Source organism: Tetrao urogallus (genome assembly GCF_951394365.1).
Source record: "Tetrao urogallus genome assembly, chromosome: 7".
Taxonomy (NCBI): Eukaryota; Metazoa; Chordata; class Aves; order Galliformes; family Phasianidae; genus Tetrao; species Tetrao urogallus.
Genome location: NC_136820.1, coordinates 7874951 through 7901796, shown reverse-complemented (window position 1 = coordinate 7901796; position 26846 = coordinate 7874951). Strand labels below are relative to the sequence as shown.

At 41.7% G+C, this 26846-nt stretch overlaps 1 protein-coding gene across 2 annotated transcripts in view; it reads right to left on the bottom strand.

Annotated features, from left to right (window-relative positions):
* Positions 1 to 43: 43 nt before the first annotated feature.
* The window catches only part of UBP1 (upstream binding protein 1), a gene marked incomplete at both ends in the record, with an annotated part of 27490 nt that continues 687 nt past the window's right edge, over positions 44 to 26846 (bottom strand). The window contains 15 exons of one of the 2 annotated variants that reach the window (XM_079538642.1): positions 44 to 81; positions 285 to 336; positions 822 to 964; positions 2316 to 2425; positions 2924 to 3014; positions 4107 to 4200; positions 4411 to 4465; positions 5234 to 5337; positions 10314 to 10421; positions 10989 to 11099; positions 11250 to 11402; positions 13034 to 13140; positions 13732 to 13837; positions 16472 to 16548; positions 20695 to 20846. In XM_079538642.1, coding sequence (XP_079394768.1) covers positions 44 to 81; positions 285 to 336; positions 822 to 964; positions 2316 to 2425; positions 2924 to 3014; positions 4107 to 4200; positions 4411 to 4465; positions 5234 to 5337; positions 10314 to 10421; positions 10989 to 11099; positions 11250 to 11402; positions 13034 to 13140; positions 13732 to 13837; positions 16472 to 16548; positions 20695 to 20846 — 1501 coding nt within the window. Of the gene's footprint in view, positions 82 to 284; positions 337 to 821; positions 1001 to 2315; positions 2426 to 2923; positions 3015 to 4106; positions 4201 to 4410; positions 4466 to 5233; positions 5338 to 10313; positions 10422 to 10988; positions 11100 to 11249; positions 11403 to 13033; positions 13141 to 13731; positions 13838 to 16471; positions 16549 to 20694; positions 20847 to 26846 lie in introns of both variants that reach the window. The other variant, XM_079538641.1, reaches the window with a different exon arrangement.

Below are 26846 nucleotides of genomic sequence, written 5' to 3'. Positions count from 1 at the left end.
ATTTCGTTCAGCACTGGAGTATCAGTCGAGCAGTCGTGTGGCATCACTTCAGAATTATGTGGAAGCCTTCACCATTTTCAGCTGAAGGAGAAAGCAGCGTCAGTCTTACATAAACAGAACCATACCTCTCCAGCAACACACCAAACACTGAGGAATGGACCTGGGTTCCACATGCAGAAGGGTTTCACTACTGCTCTGAAGCATTACACTTGAAACTGCCTTAAGCAAGATTTGGTGGTGCAACAAACATCCATGCTCTTAACTATCGTTACAAGATACCGTACCTTTTATCGTGGTGAATAAGAAACAACTTTCATCCTGAAAGTTTTGAACCATCTAAAAAACAACAAAAAAAACATTTTTGAAACCTTCCTGCGTATGCCCAGCGCAGATAATTAATTGCATCAGATACTAAAAACAGCCTTTTCTTTATGAGCAACTGCACGTGCTCAGCCAGTGTCCAGATGTGACAAGCATATACCCAATTACGTCTCAATACCACTTGTCAACCAGGTGAGAGCCAGGCAGGAGCCTCTTAGTGGTGGCTGTGCAGAGCAGGTCCCTGGGTAAGCCGTGTTCAGCAGTACTCAGCCAGTCCCTGCCTTCGGCCGTGTTCAAAACAGATACAAAGCAAGTAATGAACGCAGCACCTCAACAGCAACCACAACTGCACAGAGCAGTGCTCTTTCTCTCCTTAGTCTGCGATTATCTGGATTGAAAATACTAGGCTGCTTTACCAAACCGACAGAACAGCAACAACATATTAAAAAAAACTTCAATTTTGCAAAAATTCAATTTTTGAATAAAAAAATTCCCATTACCTGATCACTAACAAGAATGTGGATGCCAGTGGGACCCTGTCTGTAAACCTGGTTGATCTGATGCAAAGGAATATTAAATGCCAAAGCAAGCTTGCGTGTGACTTCTGAGGCTGCCATTTCTTCTAAGTAGATTGCATGATAAACTGCCAGGAAAAGAAAGAACATAAATAAGCACCAGGCTGACTGGAAAAGGGAAACTGGATGAAAAAAACCTGACTTAGTTCATATTCCCGGCTCCTAGAGAGCTAGAAGCTGAAGACACCTTTCCTCTGCTCTCCCTGGACTCTACCCAGCACAAGCTGCCGTGCCTTTTCTTTCAAGGTAAGGCAGGAGCACAGCTCTCTGCCTGGGGGGGGGGGCTCTGCTTGCTGACACTGAAGGAAACTCCCGCGTTTTTCCTGTGTCCTGCACAAGACACGATCAGCATGGGCTTCAACGGCTCTTTGGAGTCACTTGAAGATGACTTTGGAAGCAGTTTTGGAGTGCCTCAAAAGACGACGATAATGTTTCTGACGTACTGACACTGCTGCTTGAAACAGTGGGCTGTCATCTTTTTGGTAAAGAAAAACCTTTTTCACCTTTCTGAACAAGTTTTCTTATCAACACTTCTGAGCTGAGAAACGGGGCTGAAATACAACATGGCAAACAGTAAGACAAAGTAGCTGCTCGTTGGTTTGATGCTGTATTTAGAGTCTTCTCTCTTTACTTAATAGTGCCAGACGCCCATAGCAGCTCTACGCTTGGACTTGCTTCTTTCCCAAACCACACACTGGATACTCAGAACAAAGCACATATTTGACAGGCAGGGCTCTATGTACAGATCCTCCTCTACCTCAGTTCTCACATGGAACAAACACAGCTACCAATACAGCAGCAGCCCAGACAGAGGTTAGGGATTCCAGATGGTTGGTTGAGGGCAGGGATGTCTCTTCAGTAAGAAAAAGGTAATTTCAAGAAGCTCCACTCTCTTAAGATTGATGTGAATTTACAATTAAACATTAGGTTCTCATCTGAGCTATGTCCTAGGAAAACTACATTAAAGCCACAGGAGAGTAACACAGTGGCTGCCTCTCCTTGTCCAGGCTGCACCAGTTTTAGTTCAGCTGCACAGAAAATGACAGCAAAATGTAACTAAAGGATGGCTGTGAATTTAAGCCTTTAATTTGCAGCTAGCTTTCCACATGCATCTAGTTAGTGTATCTTGGCTGTGCAACACAGCACGGCTAATTTGAAAGTCCTTTAATTAATTATCAGTTTAACTACAGTTAGTTTTATCAGTGAACTGAAAAATCGAGGAGTCAACCTTGAGAGGTTTTAAGGTCATGCACTGTTAACAAACAAGCCGTGTGCTTTTCAACACACCTTCCTGTGGTTTCGCTTGCTATGTTTCAGGAACAGAATTTCATCTTTTCACCATCCTTTCCCCCCCACACCCATCTTGTTTTACATTTCTCAGACACAACGACAGCACGTTAAGGGACCCCTGCTCCGTACCATATATTGCACCATTGCTGCTTTCACCGTTGCCTGCATCTTGTCTTTCCAGTTGTATGCTCCTTACTGGCTCCTGACAGACGTAGATGGTTAGACGGGGCCTCACAGACCTGCAAGGCAAACAGCCCACGTTTATAGAAACACCTCCATGCCCTGGAAGGACGAGAAGTCATCTGCCACAAGTGTGAATTTGTTACGTCAACAGTACACCTGAAATGCTCCTATAAAGGCTCCCAGCAGTGAGTGCCCATTTCAGTCACAACCAAGACCCTTTCTGTGCTGCCAGCCAACACGTGTAACATCCCAAAGCCTCAGGCTGCTCTTAGCTCACCTACATGTGCCACTCTGTGCTGTGGCAACAAATTCACACGTACAGGAAGCCAGCAGTGTGCAGCCCCACCGGTACCAGCGCTACAGGTCGCCTGAGCCCACTGCTGCCCACAGCTCAGCAGGGCTGCTCTGAGGACCACAGGAACCTCCATCTGACTGCGGCCAGCCCCAGGGCAGCGCTCAGGGCACACCCAGCTGCTGAATTCTCAATCCCTGCATCTCCATGTTCTAGGGAGCAATAGAACAAAGTCTGCTCAGCCACGTGCTCCGTGTTTTACCTGGATTTCAGTGCATTATAGAGCCGAATTCCATCGGCTGGACCACAGATTTGTACCAGATCTTCTCTTGTCAGTTTTAATAAATCAGCACCTGGAGAAACACATGAGGATTTTACTAAGTTTATTCTTGCATATTTATGATTTTTTCTAGAAGAATTGTACGTCCATTTAAACCAAGAATAACAAAGCCCACTTGCTCCTAGGCACTAGCCAGCACTACAAAGCAATGAGCAGCTTTCCACATCTTCTAACAACTACAAACTCTGCAAGACACAATTAAGACAGACGACTGTTTTATACCCAGACAGTGACTAAGATACACACATGTGAGCCTATTTTAGACACATGCAAACACAGAGAGCAATGGGATGTGATGGTTTCTCACGTGCAGTAATCCTCACCAAACCATCCCTCATGGAATCACCCCCACTAGCACATCACACCCTCTACGTTCTCAAGTTACTACACTGCACCCAGATACACCAGATGCTGCTAAAGGCTGCCGTAACTAAAACAGCCAAGTCCAGTCTGTAAGGTGGCAGCCTGCAGAGCGAATCCAGGTCGGTGGGATAGTTCCATACAAGAGCGGGTCTTTTCTTTCTTAAAGTGATCCTGGGAGTGAGCTGTGAAACCAACTGCTTCCAGAGCATTTACTTTAGAAAAGGAAGCTTCAGTGAAGGATACTGATCAGTTCTAGACACAAAATGGAAGGATATTTCTTAGAAATGGCACGGGTGTCAACGATGAAAACAGAAGTCTGAAAAATCAGTGGCTGTAATCGATGAGTGGGAGGACAGAAAAAGTTGGCCTTTATTTATGGAAACAGTCCACAGACGATCTAGGAATGCACAGATAAAAGCCAGCAAGAATGATTTGCCATCACTGCCCATAAATACTGCCATAAAAAACAACTGAAGTAGTACAATAAAAGCTACACTACATCTTTTGCTTCAAAGGAAATCTTTAGACAGTATTAGGCTGCTGTGAACATATGAAGACTACCAGGAAAAAGAACCGATTTAAAAGTTTTCCAAGGATCTTTGTTTAAATAAACTCAGCATTTAATAAGCAAATTACACATAATAAGTAAAATATGGTAAATATTGGTGCCACATCATTTTTACAGAGTAATTTTCCACACAAAACTTGCTCATTATTGCAATAAAAGAGAAGTTAGCAATACCTGAGAAATTTGAAAAAAGTCTTGTATAAGTAGAGAACCTATGCTTGAGCAACCACTGCTGCGTTTCCTGGATTGTGGCTGAAGGATGAAGCTGCTATAAGAAACAAGGCTGGACATGAACATTTGTATGTAAAAAACAGAACAAAACAACAAAACAGCAAGAAAAAAGTACACCCCAAAATATTGAAGCCTCCCTCAGTTAAATGCTTTCCCTCAATTGGTGTTAATGTCAAGGCATAAATAAATCAAAGGCATGTCTTGGTGCAAATGCAGCCACAATCAGTACCAGGAAGCAAACACTCACGTCTCCAGACCCTTGAGAGGTTCCATCTCCTTGATGATTTGGGGAGGAAGAATTGCTACAGGGGAGAACAAAAAAGCATTAAGACAAATTAAAAAATGCACAGGCTGAGACTCAAACTTATATCTAAGAGAAAGATCATCACAGCCTGATACACCACCATCCAGTTCCTAACCTCCATATTCCTTGTCAACTGGAGGCGCAGCTTTGCCAGCAGTCATGGGAGGATACATGGATTGTACATGGATACATGGATACATAGAGGTTGTCTGTCTTAAAAGGGTGACTGCAGAAGAGGCAGTAAAATACGAGGCTTACAAACATATACAGACAATACCACTGTGAATTATTCCTTGATCACCCAAGATTAATTGCAATAGCCTAATTAACGTCTCAGTGGGACATGTCTTTACTAAGACAATTTCTGTTAAAAAGCTCCTGAAGATCTTTTGTGTCTCACGAATTATATGAACTGTGTGAGGGGAAGGCAGAGCTGTTCTTACTGAAAAAGGAAGCTAACAGTTCGTGAACACTGATAGGGACTGAATGCGAACCATTACAAGATTAAGTATTTGCTATATGCCAAAGAAGAAAAATTTCCAGTATTCTTTAGCAAGGAAGAGAAATTTTGAAGCAAAAAGAAATTACATTAGAAACGTGCAATGCAAGCATATGTCAAATAAATACACAGGTCGAAACAAAACTCTCTCATTTCCCAGTGAAATCAGAAAGCAGTAGCAAGCTTCTAGATTAACTCAGAAGGCACTTCTGAATATACCTGAGTTACACATGCAACCTTTAGTGAGGCAACAGAAAAGGAAGTTACCTGTCTGGGACACTGTAGGTATTGTGTTGAGCAGAGGTAAAAGTTGGAGCAGGAGTAGGACTATTGTTTACAAATGTCGTAGGAGTATCAGGCCACGGTGAGCACTGAAGGTGAAGAATTCAAACTCAGTTTCTCTTAACAACACATTTTTTACTTTCATGCATAATTCTTTTATTTAGATCCAAGGTGGGGCTTTTTACTTTTCTTTTTTTTACCCATTCCCTCCATCCCATACATGACATGCAGATACTCCCAGCCAAAGCCAGCGTTTCCCTCTTCTCTGGAAGACTCCTACTTACACCCTCACAGTTAACACAACGAAGATAGCAGTGGAACTGACAGAGAACTTGTATAGAATACTCTGATTAAAACCAACCAACCCCAAGCCATCTGCTCAGAGAACTTCCTTCATCCTTGCATGAAGGGGCTGCTTAACAGCAGGTGTAAAACAGGTGTTCAGCAGCAGTAAGGAAAAATGTGAGGCTAGATTCACATTGCTGGTCAATCTAATCTAGCCATCCTGGCAGCAATTAAATACAACCTGAGTCCTGTTAAATGAAAACTGTTATTAACTGATTGTAGGACTAAAAATCGTGCTGCATGTACTGCCTTTCCTAAGTTGCTCAGTAAGCTGGAATTGTTATGCAGAAATTTATGCCATCACACGTGTATGATGAGCCAGCTAACCAGCTCAGTTAAAGTCTTTTCTGGCTTATTTTGTAAACTATCATGATGAAGGCCTTTCAAAATTATACTAGCTTGTAGTGCTCCCAGCACCACTGCAAATTCGTCATTTAAATCAAAATGATAACCAGACTTGGTATGTTATGAGACAGCATTAGACCAACCAAGCAGCCCGAGATAAAGTGATTTCAGACCGTACCTGTTACAATAACCCAGGTTTCTGATACACACATTGTGCACCAGTAAAGAAATTCCACAGTTTATCAGAGCTTTGCATGGGGAGGGGAGCCAGAAACAAGTACGACTTAATGGCAACTTGTTTCAATGACTTTCCCTTACAGATCCTTCCACAAGCTGGGGAAAAACCATAAACAGGTGCAATAGTGGCTGTAACCTTCTGTAAAACTGTTAACAGCACTTCTGTGCTGGACTCTTCACTTGTCACAGAAAGACAACAAGCTCTATGGCATGGAGCATACAGCCTCAAACAGTTGCATGCCAACAGCCTGAAAATCAGCAAATCTTTGTTTGAGAATTCCTTCAGATCAGTATTTTTACTAGCACTGCGTACACGCTGTCACTGATCACGCAGTCAAAGCCAACCTCTGACCTGTGCCAGCCACACAAAGACCCTCAGGCATCAGCCACTTTTCCTCCCATGCTGTATATAGCCTGCTGCTGTTCCTACTCAAGCCAAGTTTCAAGTTCACCTCGAAGAATGATGTGCCCCGAAGGCATAATTTTAACCAAAAGCTCAACACACGAACATGAGCTGTTTTGCTAAAACATTGCTGAAGCCAAATGTATTTTCCTTAATTTCCCGAGATTCTCCAACTAAAGTTTAATGCAAATTTTTTTTTAATCTGAACACACAGTTGCAACCAGTACATCCTCAGCCACTACTCCACTTAAGAATCAGCTCTGCAAGCATTTCCATTCATGGTCAGAAGAATGCACTGGTATCAGAGAACAGGCTTTGAACCAATGCCACTCGTGTTTCTTTCAGTCCACTCAGCTGAAGTTTCCACAACAAAGCTCTGAGTTTAAAGAAAGAAGCAGATTTGAGATATTTCAGGAAAAGAAAAGCCCAACCAACAGCAAGCAGCCTTTCTTCTCATGGAAACATACTTCAGTCCTATTCAGAGCCAACAAGCAACAGCAGTAGCGGCGCTACATAATATTGATCCTGCAAAGTGGCCATCAGCTCAGGTCTACTCCCTTCTGTCATGTAGGTCGTGGAGGGAAGGGATGAGCATTTGAGCACTGCGATACCTAACTCTGAATGGTCCAAGGTGGAAAAAAAGCCTAGCATGAAAACTAAAAAATGGCTTTGGCACACATTTCCAGTGTCTTCTAGCAATTAATCCAATCTGCTTATGCTTTCAAAATCACACGACTGTCCCACACTGCAGAAAAAAAGGCTTAGACAAAATCCTGGGCATCAAGTCCACAAAGACTCAGCAGGCTGGAGCCTTTCTAACATCCCACGTGACAACTGTGGACCCTGGGAGTGGATCACAGACAGCAGGCAGACCTCCCTGCTGCTGCAGGCCCTCCCCAGACAGCAGTCGGTGCCACTGCACTGCACTTACAGACGTGCAGTGACTCAGCACGGGAGTCTGTGCGCTCTTACACCAACAAGTGAGCCAACCAAAGGCCGTCCAACCAAAGGCCGTCCAACCAAAGGCCGTCCAACCAAAGGCCGTCCAACCAAAGGCCGTCCAACCAGCGGCGGATGTTAACACAGAACTCCCTGCACACTGCACATAAACTTTGAAAAACGAAAGATGTTGCTCCATCTCAAGGACGGATCGAAGTGTGTCAAGGGCCACTAGAGAACAGAAGAAACACTGGTGTTCTATCTTCCTATGCAGTGACCAGCAAAAATATACGCTGGTTAATTTCTTAGCTCTAGCACTAACTGCGCTCCAGTACCAGCACACCGATGCAATACTTTTGACAAAACTGTACTCCACAAACTATACCTTCATTTCTGAACACTAATTCTTGATAAATAGAAAATTATTCTGCCTTCCTATCTTTCTGCACGGGGTAGGAATGAAGTTGTAAACTTTTGATGAGCAGTTTCCCTGAGCTAAAATGGAAGATAGGAAGATCTTTGCACGTGTCAAAGAACGAATCATAGAATGGCCTGGGTTGAAAAGGACCTCAAAGATCATCTAGTTTCAACCCCCCTGCCATAGGAAAGGTTGCCAACCACCAGAACGTATGACTTTTCTGACATAGGATATGCAGCATTCAAATTCAGAATGTTCTTAACTTTGGAAGAGTTGAAATGACTGAAGCTATTTCAAGTTGCTGTTGAGTGTCCTTTCCTCTCCTACTTCCCACCTACTCAAGTATGCCCAAATTCATGCTTTGCAAGGGTGTAAAAAACAAAAAAAAAACTTTGGCATAGAATTCCATACTGTATTCAAATAATAAATTAACACAAAACAAGAGCCAAAACAGTCTCACACACAGTATTTCCTTTAGCTATTTCATTATGCAGAGCTTCTTCCAACAACCTACGAAGGATTCTTGCCCCATGCAGCTGCAGACCCTTTCTTGTCTGAAGTGGAAAACTTCTACTCACACGGAGCTGATTATTCTGAATGTGACAGAAGTTACTCCCCAAACATTACATAGGCATGATTATATATCCTGCACATACACTGCTACTGCTATACAGATGTAAGGAGAAACAGATGTAAGCAGTACTGCATGCTTACGTTGCTACATTGCTTTGCTCCAGCTCCACTTTCTGGCCCTTCTAGCCTCTAAGCTTCATATTCTAAATTTAAATCACTTACAGAATATACGTAACTTCTGCAGCAATCTTTCATAACCAGAACACAATGCTCCAATTTATTTTAAGGTCGATACCAGGAAGTTTTCTAACTTCCATCTGTGCCTTATGGTCAACTCCATCCATTAAAAAAAAAAAAAAAAAAAAAAAAAGGAAAACAAAACAACAAAAAAACCCACAACTGAACTAAGCTTAAGCAAGTGGTAGTTTCAGGGCTGTGACACACAAAGCACTATATTCAAACATAACAGCCAGCCAAGGCACTTTTTGCTTTGCAGGGAAGAAGCATTGGTTGTTTTTTCCTTTCCTCCTAGACAAGACCTAGCTTCTGTGTATTTGAAAGACAAACAGTGTGCATCTTTCATTTGATGGCCCCTGGATGAAAGTCACCTGCCCATAAACACCTGCTCTGAAGCCCAGGAGGCAGTGTTATGTCTGCAGCCTCTTACAGTACTGTGAGAAATACTGCAGGAACTGTGGTGAATACACTGCATTCTGAAACACGAGGTCAGGAAAAAAAAGGCACTGATGGAAAGTCACATGGCATTCTTGGGAAAATGAGGGAGAAAAGAAAGCGAGTTGAAAATAACCCAGGTTCTTAGGAAAGAAGAGCAGAGCAGAATCCCAAAGGTGGACCTTAAAGCCCCGCACCCACAAACAGTAGTAAGTAAATTCAGACAGCTCAGCGCTTACAGCTGTTGGATAGGGAGGGAGGAAGTACCTGAAGAACCCATCTAAATAATGCCTGATCCCTCCCTGGTTACAAACAAGAAGCACACACTGAAGCAAACCCTATCCATTGTTTTAATAGATCATAAATGCAAAACTAAATGATGTCTGAGGGATAACAGTCAGGCAGCCACTGCCTCGGTGCTGCTGGAAAGGTGATGGCAATATTTCTGTTCAATCACTGTATTCCACAGCTAGACAATAAGCAGACATTTCAACTTGGCCAAATGGAAGATGCAGGATGGTTTCTTATCTTAACCATTACTAAAGTCTCACTGCTATTTGCCTTCAGGAAATCTAATGCTAATCCCTGACGGGAAGAACAAGGAAGATTTTTAATTCAGTCTGAGGGGCACACATACACACAGCATAAAGCTGTGCTGAACTACATTAAGCCTGCTTGGAGCACGGATGTAGATGGCTAAAGGAAAAATCAGTAAATAACGATCAACCATGTGCAACACTGCATGCCACTTGAAAATACTGATGTACTGGAAATTCATATTGAATGGAAATAAAAATACAGGACAGAACATTTTCACTACGTTTCACTGTTCTTATTTCCACTAAGCACATACATACAGAAAAGCAAAATGCTATTTCATTTCAAGTCGGACAAACTTAAAGCTCTTTACTTGTGAAAGTTACACAGTCCCTTTGCAACAGTTTATCTTAAGTGTTAGATTTAGGAAGTATTCCTTTGCTAAGAACAAAGATGGAGCAATTGATATACGTGAGAGCGGATCAAGTTAAGACACAGCAATCAAAATGGTTTTGCTTTATGTTACGGAAGTTTCTCCTATATCTAACACTGCACAAGGTATCTTGCACAATGAAAAGTAAGCAGAAGTCCCTTACACTGCCTCGCTTTGCCAGAGAATCACCGTAGTCTGCTGGCAAAGTCCGCTTGCTGGACTTTTTCTGCTCATGTTCAACTGCATCTTCAATTATAGGCTCAAGCCTCATCTGGACAAACACCAAAGATTCGGATCAATTTCTTTTCATTATACAGTGAGGAAAGATCTAAAAGCCTTGTAAAACTTCTGAAATTCTTTAGAAAACTGTACAGAACTCACTGACTGCTTAAATAAAAGAAAATGCAAAAACCTACTGAGGCTCTGGCCTTAAATTCAATAACGTCCAAAAAAACAAAAAACCAACCAAACCAACCCTACAGTCTGAAGTGAAATCTTAGTAGATAATTAAATTCTAGGTTCCCCCCTCTGTTTTAATTGTTGGTGGGGTTTTTTCAGCCTTCTCAGCTGCAAGGCTTTTAGATTTGTACCAAAAGGCTTGCTCTTGAGTTCAGTACAGTCAGCTAAACGGCGTTCTACCTCAGTGTGCATTAATAGAAGCATCCATCATCTAAATGAAGCTTATTAAACAGAATCTTTAAGTTTAATGTTGCTGTCCACTGGACAAGTTTGCCAAATAAAAGCCTACCTCTGCGTGGAACTAGTTCTTCCCCAACCCTTCCAAGACTATACCTATGTATTTCTTCCTCAGCAAATAGAAGTAAATCTGTTTTGTTACCTCTGTGAGAATGGTGGTGTCATAGGAAGGCTGATACTTTTCCTTCTCATGTGCAGTTCGCTTTTCCATCTTTTCTCTGTCTGTTTTCTGTTTCCTGTCTGCTCCTTTTGGCTAAAAATGAACAGTTACATGAAAATAAAGCAGAAAGCAAACAGCTTTATAACTGAAATCTCATTTCAGAAGTCAAGCAGTAATATAAAGATGCCCCCATCTTTATAAGAGTTTTGATTGACTCATTAAATATCTGCTTTCCACCCTTACCTTAAAAACTTTAATTTGACAGCTGGCTGAATGCAGATGATCTGTATATTCTCCATTTTCAGTCTGCTTGAAAGTGTCAACCTGAATCCTAAAAGGAACTCCTTTTTCTCCTCCATGCTTACGAGGGGTAAATTCAGTGCTGATACAATGGACCTAAAAAACAAATGGAACAAATAACAAACTCTGAAGCACTGTACACATGAATTCCACTAGGTGTTGCCCACATAGGTATATTTTTAAGGGCAAGCAACAAATGACCCAGCATATCTGAGGATTGAGCTGTACAACTAACTTAAATTTTCCTGCTCACATGCAAATGAAGCCAAAGATGTTATACCTGAGCTGACAGGGAGAAAAGGAAACAAGCACACGTGAGACCAAAGTCTCCCTGAAACCCACAATTCATTACAGATTCTAATTAACTGAGAGTTTGCTGGAAGCCGTCATATTTTAGAAAAATGTCTGAGCATGGCAACTTTATCATGAACACAGCAAAAACTTGTTCAAGATACTATTGTTCAACGTAGTGTAGCTCGAATAAACTTGAGAGTTACTTGTCCTGAATATCATCAAAGCTATAGAAAGACTGGTTTAGAAGAGCTTTATAATCTCGTGTGAAAACAGGGTCTTTTCAAATATGCCCACCTTCCCATAAAAGGCAACAGACTTTCTTGGAAAGTACAACTTTATTAGCTAGAAATATCCTCCAAAGGTATCTAATGGAAAAATAAGTTGAAACTGTGAGTTATAATGAATCTTACTGGGCAACACTAATGTTGCTCAGTAATGGGCTCAGTTTTTCTGCTTGCCTCTGAAAAACAAAGCAAATTCAGCACCAGGGACAATCACATCCCTTGCACTGCCAACCATTAGGTGCAAAACCATCTATTTCCTATGGCCATCAACAACAGAGAGCCACAGACTGTGCACAGAAGTGCAGCCAGTGCAGCTATGCTGTGATCACCAGCCTTTAGAGCGAGTGAGTTATACCTGGATAGTAAGAATCAGTTCACTTTTCAGTCAGCCATCAGTTCTTCTAAGGAGTGCACGAACAAAAATCTTACATGGTTTGCTTTACACTTTTTCAAGAATGACTACATCACATAATGGGGTAATTCTTACTAGAACAAAATGCCTTTGCACCAGATCAAAGTTAATTTACTGACAGTGCTGAAGTTAACCTGTGGCAGTCTCGGTAAGGAACAAAGCTACCTCAAACTTCATATTTTTTTCCATAGTAAAAACAGGTCTGAGACAAAAGCAAGCTAGAAATTGTAATGCAAAACTGAACATTCTATCTAAATAATGTGCAAAGATAGCATGTTCAATTGGCTTAAATATCAAATAAGAAAAAATAAATAATAGAAATCCTGCTACAGAGAAGACAACTGATATATGAAACAAGTTTGAATATTTAATCTCAAAACTTCATCCAGGATCTCCCAAATAAAATAACATAATAATGCCAATTATTGTGAATAAATACATTCAAATACTCCATTGGACTAAATATTTTAACCAGGAACTTTTTTTTTTTTTTTTTAAAAGAGTTTTTTGAAAAAATCTCTTAAAAGCTGCTTTTATAATACCAAATTAAGTTGAAAAACCTAATCTAGGAACCTGTATATATCTAACAGTTGCTGTGAACCTGTGCTTCTTAGAAAGCTGATATTTAATGGCCATCTCGCATGTTAGAAACCAAGGAGCTTCCCAGTGCAAACCTACTACTATTTGTGAGCTGAAAGGCATCAAACACAAACATCCAGTCAAGTAAAGTTTCAAACCTGAATAAAAGCAGATGTACATTTTGTTGGATCCCACAAAAATTCAACTGCATTGAGCTGGCTTGGATTTGTCTTGATATCAATGACTCCAACAGACATAGGAATATCTACATTAAAATAAGCAATATGTATTTTTAAATGACCATATTCCAAGAGAACAACAGGAATACATGTTAATATAAGGTTACCACGAGCACATACGGGTACAGCGAGAAAACGTGGGCTGCCATGAGCAGCTTTTTAGAACAGATCTGAACAATCTTAGTAGGCTCAACATGCCAAGTGCTCTGTGCACGAGGGTGTTTTGTGATTTCCCCCCTCCTCCCCACCAGAGACACAGGGCTTATGAAACAATATAATATAAAGCTATGCCAAGTAAAGAAATCACGTTGGTGCCACTTCCACAATCTACTAGAGAAAGTTATTTTTATCTGCGTTCTCCTAATTACTATGATATTTAGGAGTCAAAATTACCAAGAGCACTAACTGCATAAAGTTGCCACCTCACGCAGCAGCACTTCAAGGTTTGAAAGGAGCGTGAAAGTGCAAGAACATTTTTCTTCAAAACACACTGTGAGTGGCACACAGAACACTGCGCTGCGTTCCTCATCAATCAGCAGAAGTGCCAGCATAAATACGACCATGATCAATTTAAATGTATTTAATCTAATACAATGCCAAGATAGAAACAATTCTACCTAAGTCAAGAAGTCTGTCCCCAGGGCGATTCCACTTCCATCCTTCCAGCTGCTGGTGTTCGGTGTATTGCAACCTTCTGTCATGGAACACAACTCTTATAATACTCTAATAAGAGAACAATAATCTGATGAGCCACAATGTTATTACATGTCTAGAAACAGCCTGAAGACAAAGCACTACAGCATTCCAAAAGAGCCACACAGCTGACAGATATGTGTCTGCAGAAAATTAAAAAAGAAAAACCTTGGCAACCATCAGTACCCCAAAATAATCCAGAATACCGAAATAAAACTCAACAGAAGGAAACAGCTGAAAATGTGGTAAAAATGGAAGAAGAGATTTACAAATTCTTTATTCTAAAGGTCACAATAAATCACGTGCAGCAAAGAGAGCAACACTGGCAGCACAACATCAACACTGCGTAGGCAACATAAACTTGTTTTAGAAAGAAAACAAAACAATCATTTATTTTGAAAAGCAGGAAATACAGTTTCACCAATTCATTTTTCCATTGGAGATTTTGTGAATTGTAGAAACCTTTAAGAAATGAGATTAATAATTCCTCCTAGTTCTTGTAAACAGATTTACAATAAAACTGATATTTTAGTTAATGGTAAGTAGTAACAAATTCTAAACTATTCCAGATATTCTAACTGAAATATTTATCGAAAATACTAGGATTAACTTTATTAATCTGGAAGCAATTATCCAGCAGCACCTTTTCTTGTGAGCAGTTCTGTTGCAGCTGTGCTCCAAGCCACAGAATCACAGAATGGCCAGGGTTGGAAAGGACCTCAAGGATCATGAATCTCCAACCCCCTGCCACATGCAGGGCCACCAACCTTCCATTTAATACCAGACCAGGCTGCCCAGGGCCCCATCCAACCTGGCCTTGAACACCTCCAGGGACGGGGCATCCACAGCCTCTCTGGGCAGCTGTTCCAGCACCTCACCATCTCACAGAAAAGAACTTCCCGCTGACATCCAACCTCAATCTTCCCCCTCCCTCAACTTAAAACTATTTCCCCTTGTCCTACTATATTAAACATATTAAATTTATGTTCTGCTGCATGAATGCACATACAAAGCAATTTGAAATACAGAGAAAACAAATATGTGGTATAGTCTATGGCCATTAACTGTGAACAAAAGTGCTAAAAACAAAACAAAACCAAGGACTTCCAAATGCAGCACCTCTTCAAGGTATATAACATTTCCTTCGTTTTACATCAAAAGTAACAGCAAGCATGTGTTCCTGTGCACAGACACCAACACACCATCCCTTTTGTGCTGAGTGGTTGACAAGCATCAAACTTCAAAAGATCCACTAATTCATCAGTGTGGAACATCCTCTTTGTTAATGTTCTAAGATTCTGGTATTTAAGTTTCCAAAGTGGAGATTATGTTCATGCAGCAACACAATACCTTGCTACAATCAAGTTTAGTTTATAAAACTTTTACATTGCTTTGTCTCATCCTACCTACCTAACAGTTCATAACTAAGACATGATTCTATAAAACTGCAGCAGAGAGACTCTCCAAAGCTGTAACAAAGTAGCATCTAATGGGGCAAAATAGGCAACGTGCTTATTATAGCAAGTCAAAATGCCTGGCTGTAAAGATTTAATTGCAGAACTCCCAAAGCCAAATGTTATGCTTGTGCTTAATGCTTCTTCCAATTATCTCTGAACAAGCATCCCACAGACAAGTAAGAACAAAGCCCAGGACTACACAGGCCCAGCCAAATGTCTCCAATGACACAGCCCAAAGCTGACAGGTAAAGATTCAGCCTCCCACAGGCACGCTGTTCTGGTTTAATTTCTCAGTACTGCTGCTGAAGTAACTGCTTCTCCAACACAGAGCATGAGTAAGATTTTCCTGGAAGATCTGATAAAAATTGCAAAGAGAAAAATCCAACCCCCCCCACCACCACTAGGCCATTCTTTTAATAATACGTCCTATGAATTGGGCACCTTTCATTCTGCCTCATTCTCCTACTTTGTGCACCGTGTCGGATTCAACATACTTTCTGCTAATATTACAGCATAACAAAACAAATACAGAATTAGAGCAGGACTTCAACAATGGAACAAAGTGCTTGATGAGCTGCAGAATTACAGAGGTCTGCTCTCCTAAGGATTCATGGGATGGCACAGCCCAGAAGACACTGGACATGCATCCACAGACATCTAAGTATCTTAAAGCTTACATGAAAAAAATCTGTCTTTGCTACACTCTAGCACACTACAGGCAGCATTTTATTGTTTTTAGTTATCACTGGTCAACTATCATTCAACAAGTATCTGCTGGCAGTAGAAAAAAAAAAAAAATCTATGAAATATAGGGTCTCTGGGTTGGATTCATCACACCCAACTTCAGATATTTGAGTTCAATGCACATTTAACGGACATTCACCTCATCTTACAACAGATCAGACTGCAAACCTCACAAAGGCTAGATAAAGTGATAAGGTCACCTTCAGTTATCTGCAGTTACATGAAATGAACTCATTCATAAATTGGGAAATGTATACATGTATATTCCTTTAATTTGTAGTAAATTCAAAACCAGCAAAACAACAGAATGAAGCATTTACGTCTACTCTGCTCAGTGGTGAGATGAGCTAATCCACCTCCCTCCATGACTTACTGTCCAACAAAAGGTTAAAAGCTGCTCTTTTTCACATGCAAACGAACAGCAGAGGTTTGACAGCAACACTATTAGAGAACTGATGCTCACCTTCACCAGTTTGCCATTGATCTCTGGTATGTCTCCAGCTTTCCGATTATCCAGCATCCGTATTTCATAGGACTGACCTGTAAAGAAAGAACAGTCAGACCACAAAGCCATTTTGTGCTTAATGTACCTCAATCAGCCTTTGATTCTTAAACAAGAATATCAGTACCTCAAACTTCTGTTTAAGAGATTTCTGTAACAAGGTTGACTCCACAGTACAGGAATTAGTGCAACCATGAAGTGAACCTCTTTAATTCAGGTAAAACTACAGATACTCCCAAAGCTTGAGTATTATATTTCACATTTAGAGTAACTACTCTTTTCTTCTGATGGTTTGGTTTTTTTGGTTTTGTGGGGGTTTTTTTTGGTGTTTTGCTTTCCGAAAAGAAAGAAAAAAAAAGCATTTAAACGCTTCACACAAAATACATACCACCCTTCCATGTTTAATTTTGTCCATTTAACTTTTGCCTCTGTATGACCTGCAGAGGTTTTATACAAATTTCCAAATATAAGCCTTTTAAAGAGCATTACTGTGAAGGGGTTTTACTTTGCTGTAACACCATTCAGCCTATCAGGCTATGCACCACACATGTACAAGCTTTCTTTACTCCAGCAACATCTGACCACTGGTGACATAAAAAATATACATACAAAAATTAAACGCAAGTACTGCAGCCGAGCAAACATCACATCATTTCTACTGCTGATTTAGTGGGTGGCTACCCTAGCCACAGCACGAGGGATGGAACTAGCTCCCTTCCAACTCAAGCCACTCTGTGATTTTGAGATTTAATTCAGCACTACTAATAAAATTTTGTAACTTTTTCCTCTGTCCATTGCTGTTTTAAAATGGAGGGGAAAAAAAAAATAAATAAGAAAAATAAGAAATTTTTGAGACGAGGGGATAGATACATTCCAGTCTGAAGTTTTGGATACGTAGCAGCTTTGACAGTATGAGAAGTGGCACAGCACTGATTATTCCAGTCACATCTCCACTGAGTGCTATACATTTTCCTCAAGAACAGCCAGAGAAGCAAGCCAACGTAAGGTGCCATCAAATCTAACTGTCCAACGTTTAACACTAAAAACGTAGCAGGAAGAAACATCTGGAGGTCTTCATCCAACCCCCTGCTCAAGCAGAGACATCCAGACCAACTCCCAGCTTTTGAGTTAACTCCATGGCTGGAGACTCCACAACCTCCATGGGCAGTCTCTGCTGGTGCTCTGCCACCCTCTCAGTGCAGAAGGGTTTTCTGGTGTCCAGAGGGAGCCTCCTGTGTTTCAATTTGTGCCCACTGCATCTTGTCTTAGCACTGGCTACCACTGACAAGAGCCTGGCTCTTTTCTTTTTGTACCCTCCCTTGAGGTATTTGTACATAACTCCCAGCTCCCTTAGCCCTTCCTCAATGATGTGATGCTCCAGGCTCTTCACCATTTTCATGGCTTTTTGCTGGACACTCTTCCATATGTCCATGTGCCTCTAGTACTGAGGAGCCCAGAACTGGACACAGAACTTCAGGTCTGACCTCACCAGCTCTGAGTAGAGGGGAAGGATCATCTCCCTTGACCTGCTGACAATACTTTGCCTAATGCTGCAAGGACACACTGCTGGCTCTTGCTCAATCTGGTTTCACCTGGACTCCCATCTCCTTTTCTGCCTAACTGCTCTCCAACTGGGTGGTCCCCAGCATGTACTGGTGTATGTGGCTGTCCTTCCGTAGGTGCAGGATCCGGCACTTCTTGTTAACTTGAGATTTGTGTCAGTTCACTTTTCCAGCCTGATGAAGTGCCTCGGGATGGCAGCAGGACCTTCTGGTGTAACTGCCAACACGCAGAGGCTGCGCTCTGCCCCAGCTGCAAGAGGATCACAGCCCTACAGCTGCACACAGACCTCTAATTCAGGTTATCTACTCCCTATGCTGCATGTAACAGTGCACACACTTCAGAATGGCAGCCCACCACACCAATTTCCAGAAAGGATTTTGAAATTTTCCTACAATGGTGCTCTGCAAGCACCCACAAACTCCCCCTCTAACGGGGATTTTCTTCCATACCATTTCTGCTATTTGAGCATGTACATCTAGCTGAACAGCAGCCACTGTCCTACAACTGTGATAGGCACTCTCAATGGACATTTAACAGATCTTACAACTAAAAACCTTGCAAACCCCTAACAACCACCATCACTCCAAGATCTGAACTTCTAGCATCAGCTCTAGCTGAAAACTGCATCACTTAAAATATTCCATTAGCTACTCTCATTAAAATACTTAACTGACAGAGTGAAGTCAGGGCATATTTACGCGTTCCCTTTGGAAACATCACCATACCTTAACAGATACAGTAAACATCCCCTTGTCTTCTGGTAGTCTCAATCCAGTACAGTAAGGTAACTATGAAACTGAAGAGGGCATCAGGTCTCTATGGCACTCCCTACTTGCGATCCCCTTGAAAATGATTAAGCAGGAGAGCAGTAACAGGGCCGAACTAAAAACCAGGTAACAGAAGTAACCAGGATTAAAATTACTCCTTTTCTAAAAGAGCTTATTCCAACTTATTATATCCTCTAGGAGAACTTATTCCACCTTATTATGCAGACATCTGCATCGGTACAACTGCAAAGTATTGTAAACTATAACACGGGACTACAAAAATTAGATCTCTGCTTCAAACTGACTTCTGTGTAAAATATGTCATCTCAAAACTACCCCACGATTACTATGTTAATACGTAGGGCTTGTACTAACAGCTGGAAGATAAATTTATTTATTTCTCAATGTCAGCAAGTTATCTGCAACAATGCAAAACTACAAAACAACTCTGCAAGAAATCTTAAATTAGCAGAGAGTTTCAAGGCCAGATGAAACAATTACAGTTATTTCAGACAGTGGTACTTAAATGGCAAGCTCTCCTCAGAACGCAGAGAGCACTTCTTGTATTTCTGCTTCCTATCTTCTGCTGCTTCCCCAGCATGCTGAGCTGACCTTCAAGCACTGTGTGGGCAGGGAGGCTGGATCCTGTCCCTGAAGAAAAAGTGTATTTCTACAGATACCAGATTTTTCTAAACAGTGCCAACCACGTTGCTGGTCCAGCACACTGATGGAACTGTACTGCTTACTGCTAAAGAGAGCATGCAGGGTACAAAAAGTGATTAAAAAAAGAGTAAGCCTGACTAAGCAAATTGCTGAACTATGCAATCATGTGTATGTAAGAAATGACTAATTGCCTCAAGAACTTCCAATACTCTCACATCAGTAGACAAGTCAAGTAATGTTTAAGGTATATTTGGACAGACTTGCTGCTGCAAGATGAAGCACTTGGCAACTTCATTCACATGGAAAGCTCAAAAGGATTCCTCGTCACCATGTCATTATGAAATTAGATACAATCTGCTCTCACAGATTTAAGGCGCCCAGTGTGCAGTGAAACTTTTTCAGGTACCAATGAAGATTCAGCAAGGCATATTGAAATGTATGCCCTCTTACCTGCATACTAAGCACGTTGCTCAGAGAAGCATCTGAGCTGAAAAGAATAAATGCACCAAAACACAGTAGGACATGGAAAAGAAACAGTGTACATTTTTTTGGTTATTTTTCATACATACTGTGCTGAAGAACCATGCCTTCTAATTACAGTGCTGACTATTGAGAGATTTTTAGGTGCTAGTACACAAAGAAAAGAAAAAGCAAACCCACACAAAAGAACAGCGTTACTTCAGTATTACAGCAGGAGTAAGGAGAGGGAGTGTACACAGGTCATCAGTAAAGTCCAAAAACTGTAAAAAGATTTTGACTGCAGTTCAAAATACTAGCTGACTAAACTTAGGGCAGCAATGGCATTTCCAGACATGAGGGAGGTTTTGTCACACATCATTTTGCTCAGCAGTCAATGCTGCCTGTAGAAAGAAAGCCATACTGTCAGGCAAGTGAGACACACGCTTTAAAAGAACTAAACAGCCAAAGTCACAGCAGTTATCTATCTACTTAATTTCTGATAAATGCAGACAAGACAAAAGCAAGACATGTACAACTGGTAACTACAAGGGTAGCTGCACTTGTGTTCATTTCCAAAGTAAGACATAGAGCCATCCACATACCACATGGACAACACGAGATGGTAACAAGTTATCCAGACTCATTTGTTCAAAATATGAAGAAACCTTATTTTGAAATTTACACCATAAGCTGCATTCGTGGCAGTTAAGCCTGCAATGCACGCATACCAACCTTGATTCAAGTACGTAAGAGTTTCATCGTATAATTTTACTGCTGGAGATGTCGCAGCGCACATAACATACTGGAAGGGTGGATGTTGGGCCTCATTTTCTGGAGGAAGGCTGGAATCTTCCTGTTTGAAAATAGGCAGTGCCAAAACATCACTGCAAAGAAAAAAAGTACAATAACCGTGAGACTGTTGGCCCTGCCTTGTGTGAAATTAAAAAAAAAACAACACTGAAAATTCTTCTCCCCATTTTACAGCATTTTATTTAACATCAATTCTGTTGACATTGAATATTTTTCAGACTTATTTGGTTTTACCACACCAAATGGAGCAGTAACGATTCAGCAGCATTCACAAGGTACAGACAGCTTATGCCATAATTTACTTCATAAAAAGACTGGCAAAACCTCACGCATCCAGTTTCTGAAGTATGAAGAGCAATCCATGCTGTCCACAGGCAGCACTAAGGAACTGAACTTCACAACCAATGACACACTTTCTACTTTCTATAGAATACCCTGTATTAGCAGTACATTAATTTGGTGTCTTTGTATACAGTAATATACAAAGACATATACAGACTTCAAAGAGATAAGTGAGTTCTACTCCAGGATAGTGTTCTTCCACCACTGAATTTCTGTTCATGATTAAATTTCAACCTGCAGACCCACGAAGCCTTTTGCAAAGAATAATTCCTAAACTGAAGATTTCTCACATCATCTCCGCTGTCCAGCTTTTAATCCAAACGTATCTCTCATGTTTCTTCCCCTTCCATTTATTACGAACATTAATTTAATACATGTTGCAAAAGAAATCTAAAGGTCTTATCCAAAACGCACTGTTACTTGAGTTTTTGAAGTAAAATTATGTTTTGTCATTGCTCATTGCTGTTACAGCCTGTTTCACTGGAAGGGAAACCTCATGGAGGTTTTACAGTCTCTCCCAGAAGTAACAACTGCAAAAGACATCCATGCAGGTTCCCTGGTTCCTTTCCATTCGGAGGAAACCACAGGAGACGCTATGAAAGAAGGCACTAAGTCAGGAAGCTGTTCCAAAAGCCTGCTGGAGCAATGCCAGACCCAAACCTGGAACCCAGAGGAGGCTGTGTTCCTTAATGAAGGTAAGAGTTCCTTTCTACAGACAAAAGCAGTCACATATCCAGAGGCAGGAGAGAAAATACCTTAGGTCAGTGGGCTGCTATGTGAGGATGAGTGGGAAGAAAAAGGTAAGTGCTCCACGGCTGAGCAGAGGCAGCCTGACACAGAAGGGAGCCCAGCCACCAGCCAGGGAGAAGTACTGTCCCAAGATGGGACTCCAGCACTGGGAACCTGTGTTTGTGACACGCTCTGGAATGCTGAACAGTTGTCAGTGCTTTTATGAAGAGGAACTTTAAAACGGAAAGAACATGGCAACGATTAAAGTGTTTAAAATACACACACGTAAGAGCAGAAGTGCAATAAAAAAAGGCATGCAAAGCATCTCACCAAATGAATAACCCACGGCTCTCAATACCTGCAGTGCTTGCTTTCACTTAACACAAAATTGAAAAGCAAGTCTCTTGTGTATTTACGTAAAGCATCTTTCAAGTCTCTATCTGTAAACCACAGGTGGAAAATGAAAATGCATCTGGCCTACCTTAAGAATACGTGCAGTGGTTAAGAAGCTAGTTAAACTAACAGACGAGGCACTGGAAGCCACCAAACACAAACAGAAGACAAATTTAGCCAGCTTTATCTAATACTTGCAGAGTGGTGATGACTAACTGCTACTGCAGAGGAAAAAAGACATCCTACTCCAACCACACAATTTTGCTGTAAAGAGCACACCAAGCACATCTTTAAAAGCCACCATTCCAAAAAAAATGCTCCAGAAAATGGCACAAAGTAAGCAAAAGAACTTGCAGAGATTTTCCCCACACAGAAGCATACATATCTCTGAGAAAGGAAAGTCCTCTGGGCTCCAGCACGTTGCAAAGGAAAAGAGAAGCCAGTGCAATTCAAAACTACCTCCAAGAGGCAAGGAAACACCATTTCATTAACATTTAGCTTTGTTCACTACAGGAATGGAATGTCAGCGTTCTCACATTCAAAGATAGAGATAAAAGGGGGATGGTCAATAAGGTATCAATAAACTGCTTCAAATCTAGGTTTTAAAGCGCCAGTGACAAAGAAACGCATCCTGACTGCAACCCAGCTATTAACTTCTCTTCAGAAAGGAGCTGAGAAATCAGCTCTGTCCCACTCCAATGAGGCAGTTCTGGCACTGTGGCACAGCAGCTGAGCACAGCCCATCCCCTTCAATGCTCAAGAGCCCATCGTTCAGCAATGCAGGTTTTCCGAGCACAGCTGGCATAAGGAATTCCTGCCACATGGACAGCACTTTCCCTTCCCCCTCCAAAATATTTTGCAGGGCTACTTAGGGATCTCTATCAGCGCATAGCACAGCCTAACACACAGCTAGCTATACAGCTGAGGGTGGTGGAAAATGTTACTATAGAGATACCCCATCCTGCCAAACATAACCCGAGGGCAGGCATGATGAGTTATGCCTGTTCCCCTTCTCACGCTGACTAAAAGAAATAACACAATCACCAAACCTCCGTGTTTACACAGGAAATCATCATAACCAGCATCAGCCTTCTACTTTCATAACCCTTCGTCATGCTTCTACTCGCTCACCTGGTGCAATTTCACCAGTGTCGGCCCAAAGCAGATTAACAGCGGGCACTTCTCTACCAGCTCCTCTCAGGCCGTCTAACACAGCAACAGAGCTGCACTATCCTGCCAGCCTTACCTAGCATCGTTTGAAAAAGCAGACAATCTCGGCTGACCTATCAAGGCTTACTCTCCTGATGGAAGGAACTTGAGATCAATTTTTGAAGCTATTTGCTCCAGTAAGAGAAGTCCTCACAACTTGTTATTTAAAGCTTTCAAGTGAAAGCACTCTTTCCTTCTACAGTAAGGAGAAATCATTCCTAGAAAAACAGAGTTAACCTTCATCACACACCAAAAGCATGCTGTAAACACCTCTGCAACACCCAGCTGGGACTACCCACACCAGAGAAGCACATATGTGAAGCTGCACCACACAAGAGTCGTGAGGCACCCAAGAGGAAGCAAGGTGCACATCACAGCTTGAAGCACAGCACCCAGACGGATCTCACGTGATAAGCTACCCCACTTGAAGTAGCCCATATAAAGTACAGAAAGGCCAAGAAAAACATGACTTTTTTCCCATGCTTGTGAAACGCCTTTGTTGGCCGCAGAAATCACCTTCTTTCTGAACACAAAATCCTGCCTATTGATTTTTTTTTTATGATCATAAAACAAAAGAACCACCTCCTGTCCTTACAAAAATAGGAATTAGTATGTCATCAAAATTGCAAGTGACACTCCATCAATCACCTGCCTTATCTGTCTCTGGACTGTATGCTTTTGGGTGTGAGAGTACTAAAGCATCCAAGAACACGCAGCTCTTTTGAAACTTTAAAGCATGATTTACAAGGGCAAATACCTTGAGAAAAATGGTTCTTGAGCACTGTTTGAATAGGAGTTAAGCTCTGCTCTGTTAAGGTGTCTGAACGAGCAACAGGAACACGTAAAGAAACAGGCTGACGCTTCCTAATACTTTCCCTGCATCCAGAAAAGGAAATTCAGTGTAAGAAGAGATCACCAGCAGTAGCTGCTGGGAAACAACTTTCTCTGACATGGCACAAGATGAATGAGAAAACAGGTGCGAATGTACTGCTGTGCTGGGAATCCTGCAAACCTTCACAATGGAAACTCAACTGCTTAAAGGCCTCAGCTTATGGGGAGTCCGACACCCACACACCATAATGCTGCCACCAAAAGCTCTGCATTGCTAACCTCACGATGGAAGCAAGGAGATGGTGGACCAATGTCTGTGTACAGCCACAAATCCCTGATTCTTCTCCAACACAGGGCGGCCAGGTAGCTGCTCCAATCTGCACCACCTGGTGTAAAGACTACTGATAACACATCTCTAAGAGACCTGCCCTCAGTCCCTGCCTCTGTTTATCATGAGGAGTGAACACTGAATACAAGCATGGGAGCTGAAAGGTCTTTTTGTTGACCTTTTATCGTGTATCCAGTTGGGGGCTGGGGGAAAGAAATGAAAAAGAAAAATCAGTGTCAGTGATGGAGAATGAGATTTATCTTTCAACACAGCCACCAAACCACTTGCGAACAGAAACGTCTTCTGTGGTAACAAAGGCTTAGGTCTGTGGATTTTCTTTCTCCCCAAATACCTGTTTCCTGACAAATTACGAACTTGTGTCTGCACACAGAATCAGGCTCCAAAGCTGATCAGTACATAACATTCTATTTTACAGAGTCCCGAGGTCAGTGAAAATTATTTTTTCTGCAGTGAAAGACATAAAAGTAGAAGACACTACTACAACGTGAGACTTCTGATTTGTGATGCTGCAAACACTGCATCTATTTAAAAACAAACACACTTTTGGGGACATGTTAAGTCAGTCCTTCTCTTAAAAAAGGAGTTTTAACCGATGGCAGAATTTCAAAGCAGTGGGTGCTGTATGGGGTAAGCAGTCATCCTGTCTGTCAGAAAGTAACAGGAGCCACAAGGGCAGCCGGGCCTGAACCACAGAACTCAGTTTCTTTCTGTCTGTATAGTGACTACAAAGGTTAGGATGGTAACTGCCATGACCCAGCCTCGTTAAACAGTCAACAAAAGGATATCAGAGACCCAGAAACTGTGAGCTAACACCCCCTTTTTCACTTGAGAGCAACACGATGAGCTGTAGGGTAGCAGCTCCCTGACTCTACACAACCTCATTGGTACTTCATGCTCAGCCCTGGAGGCCAGCATTCCCTCAGCATTCAAGGCAGCTCCCCACAGCACAGCAAGAAAACCAAACTGCCCGCAGCAGCCTTCCAACTGCCTCCAGCCATGGCTGCTCAGCTCCCCACAGACACCTTGGGCTTGCTGAGGGGACAGGAGAGTCAAATCAACCTCACGCCCCAAAAATGGAAGGATGGCTGGGTATTTTTCTTTTGGTGGTTATTTGTGTCAGAACGGTCATACTCAGTTTAATAAACTTTAGTTTTTAATCCAGCAATACATACTGAAATAGCTACACCTGAAATAATCAAGTTCCCTCAGGACAGGCCTTAGTTACTGTACCAGAAATACCACTGGGGTTGCAAGCACTTAAAGAAAACCATATACTGTGCCTCCAAATTACACATAAAATTGCATCATGGCCACTAAGGTACTTCTCGTATTTGTGCTCATTTAACTTAAATCAATTAGTTAATACATCAAATCGCTCAGATTAAATACAGAATTTTGCTGGAGAAATGGCAAGCTGTTCCTAAAGCTTCACTTTTCAGTCATACAGTCTCCATTTTCTCATAGTTCACACCAGAGATTAGTGGTCCCCAAAATTATCCATTATTGCTACGCTATGAAGATAATATCACAGATATTACGCCAGGTAAGTGATAGGAAATCACCAGGAGGGTGAGTGCTGCTATGCAACACCATCTCTGCCACTTTAACTTATCAGCAATGCTCGGATCCGCTACTGCTAAAGGTACTTTAAGCACTGAAATTCCTGGCTATACACTCATGGCCTGAATTAGTGAGAAAGAAAAAAAAAGCAGAAAACCTGAGTTTCAAGACTGTAAAGAACTTCTGAGCACTGTTTAAAGATAAACCTTCAGAGAAGCTGTGTCCAGCCAGTTTCTCTTACAGAAACCTGCAATTAGTGCTCACAAGCAGCCTTTTTACTAACAACATGCACAGCAGGGCTCACACCTCAACCCAAGGAAGTATCAGCTACGTTACAAGCAATCCAGAGCAGGTAAAGCAGAGACCACATGCAAGCATTCCTTAAAAAATACAAAGCCATAGAGCTGGAGAAGTTCTCCCAGTGCTCTTTTCCAGAAACCATTTATTTTTCTAATACCCCTTTTTGCAAGGAAGTGACAAGCACACAGCTTCTGCTGGCACACAGAGCCAAGACCAGAACATTTTCACTCTGTTATGCCACTTCCCTTAGCTTTCCCATCTGACATCACCATCAACTGAACAGGCCACCATTTCCCACAAGTATAACTTGAAAAACGTGTAAGAAAAGCATAAAATGCCAAAATCCCCGAGCCCTGCAAAT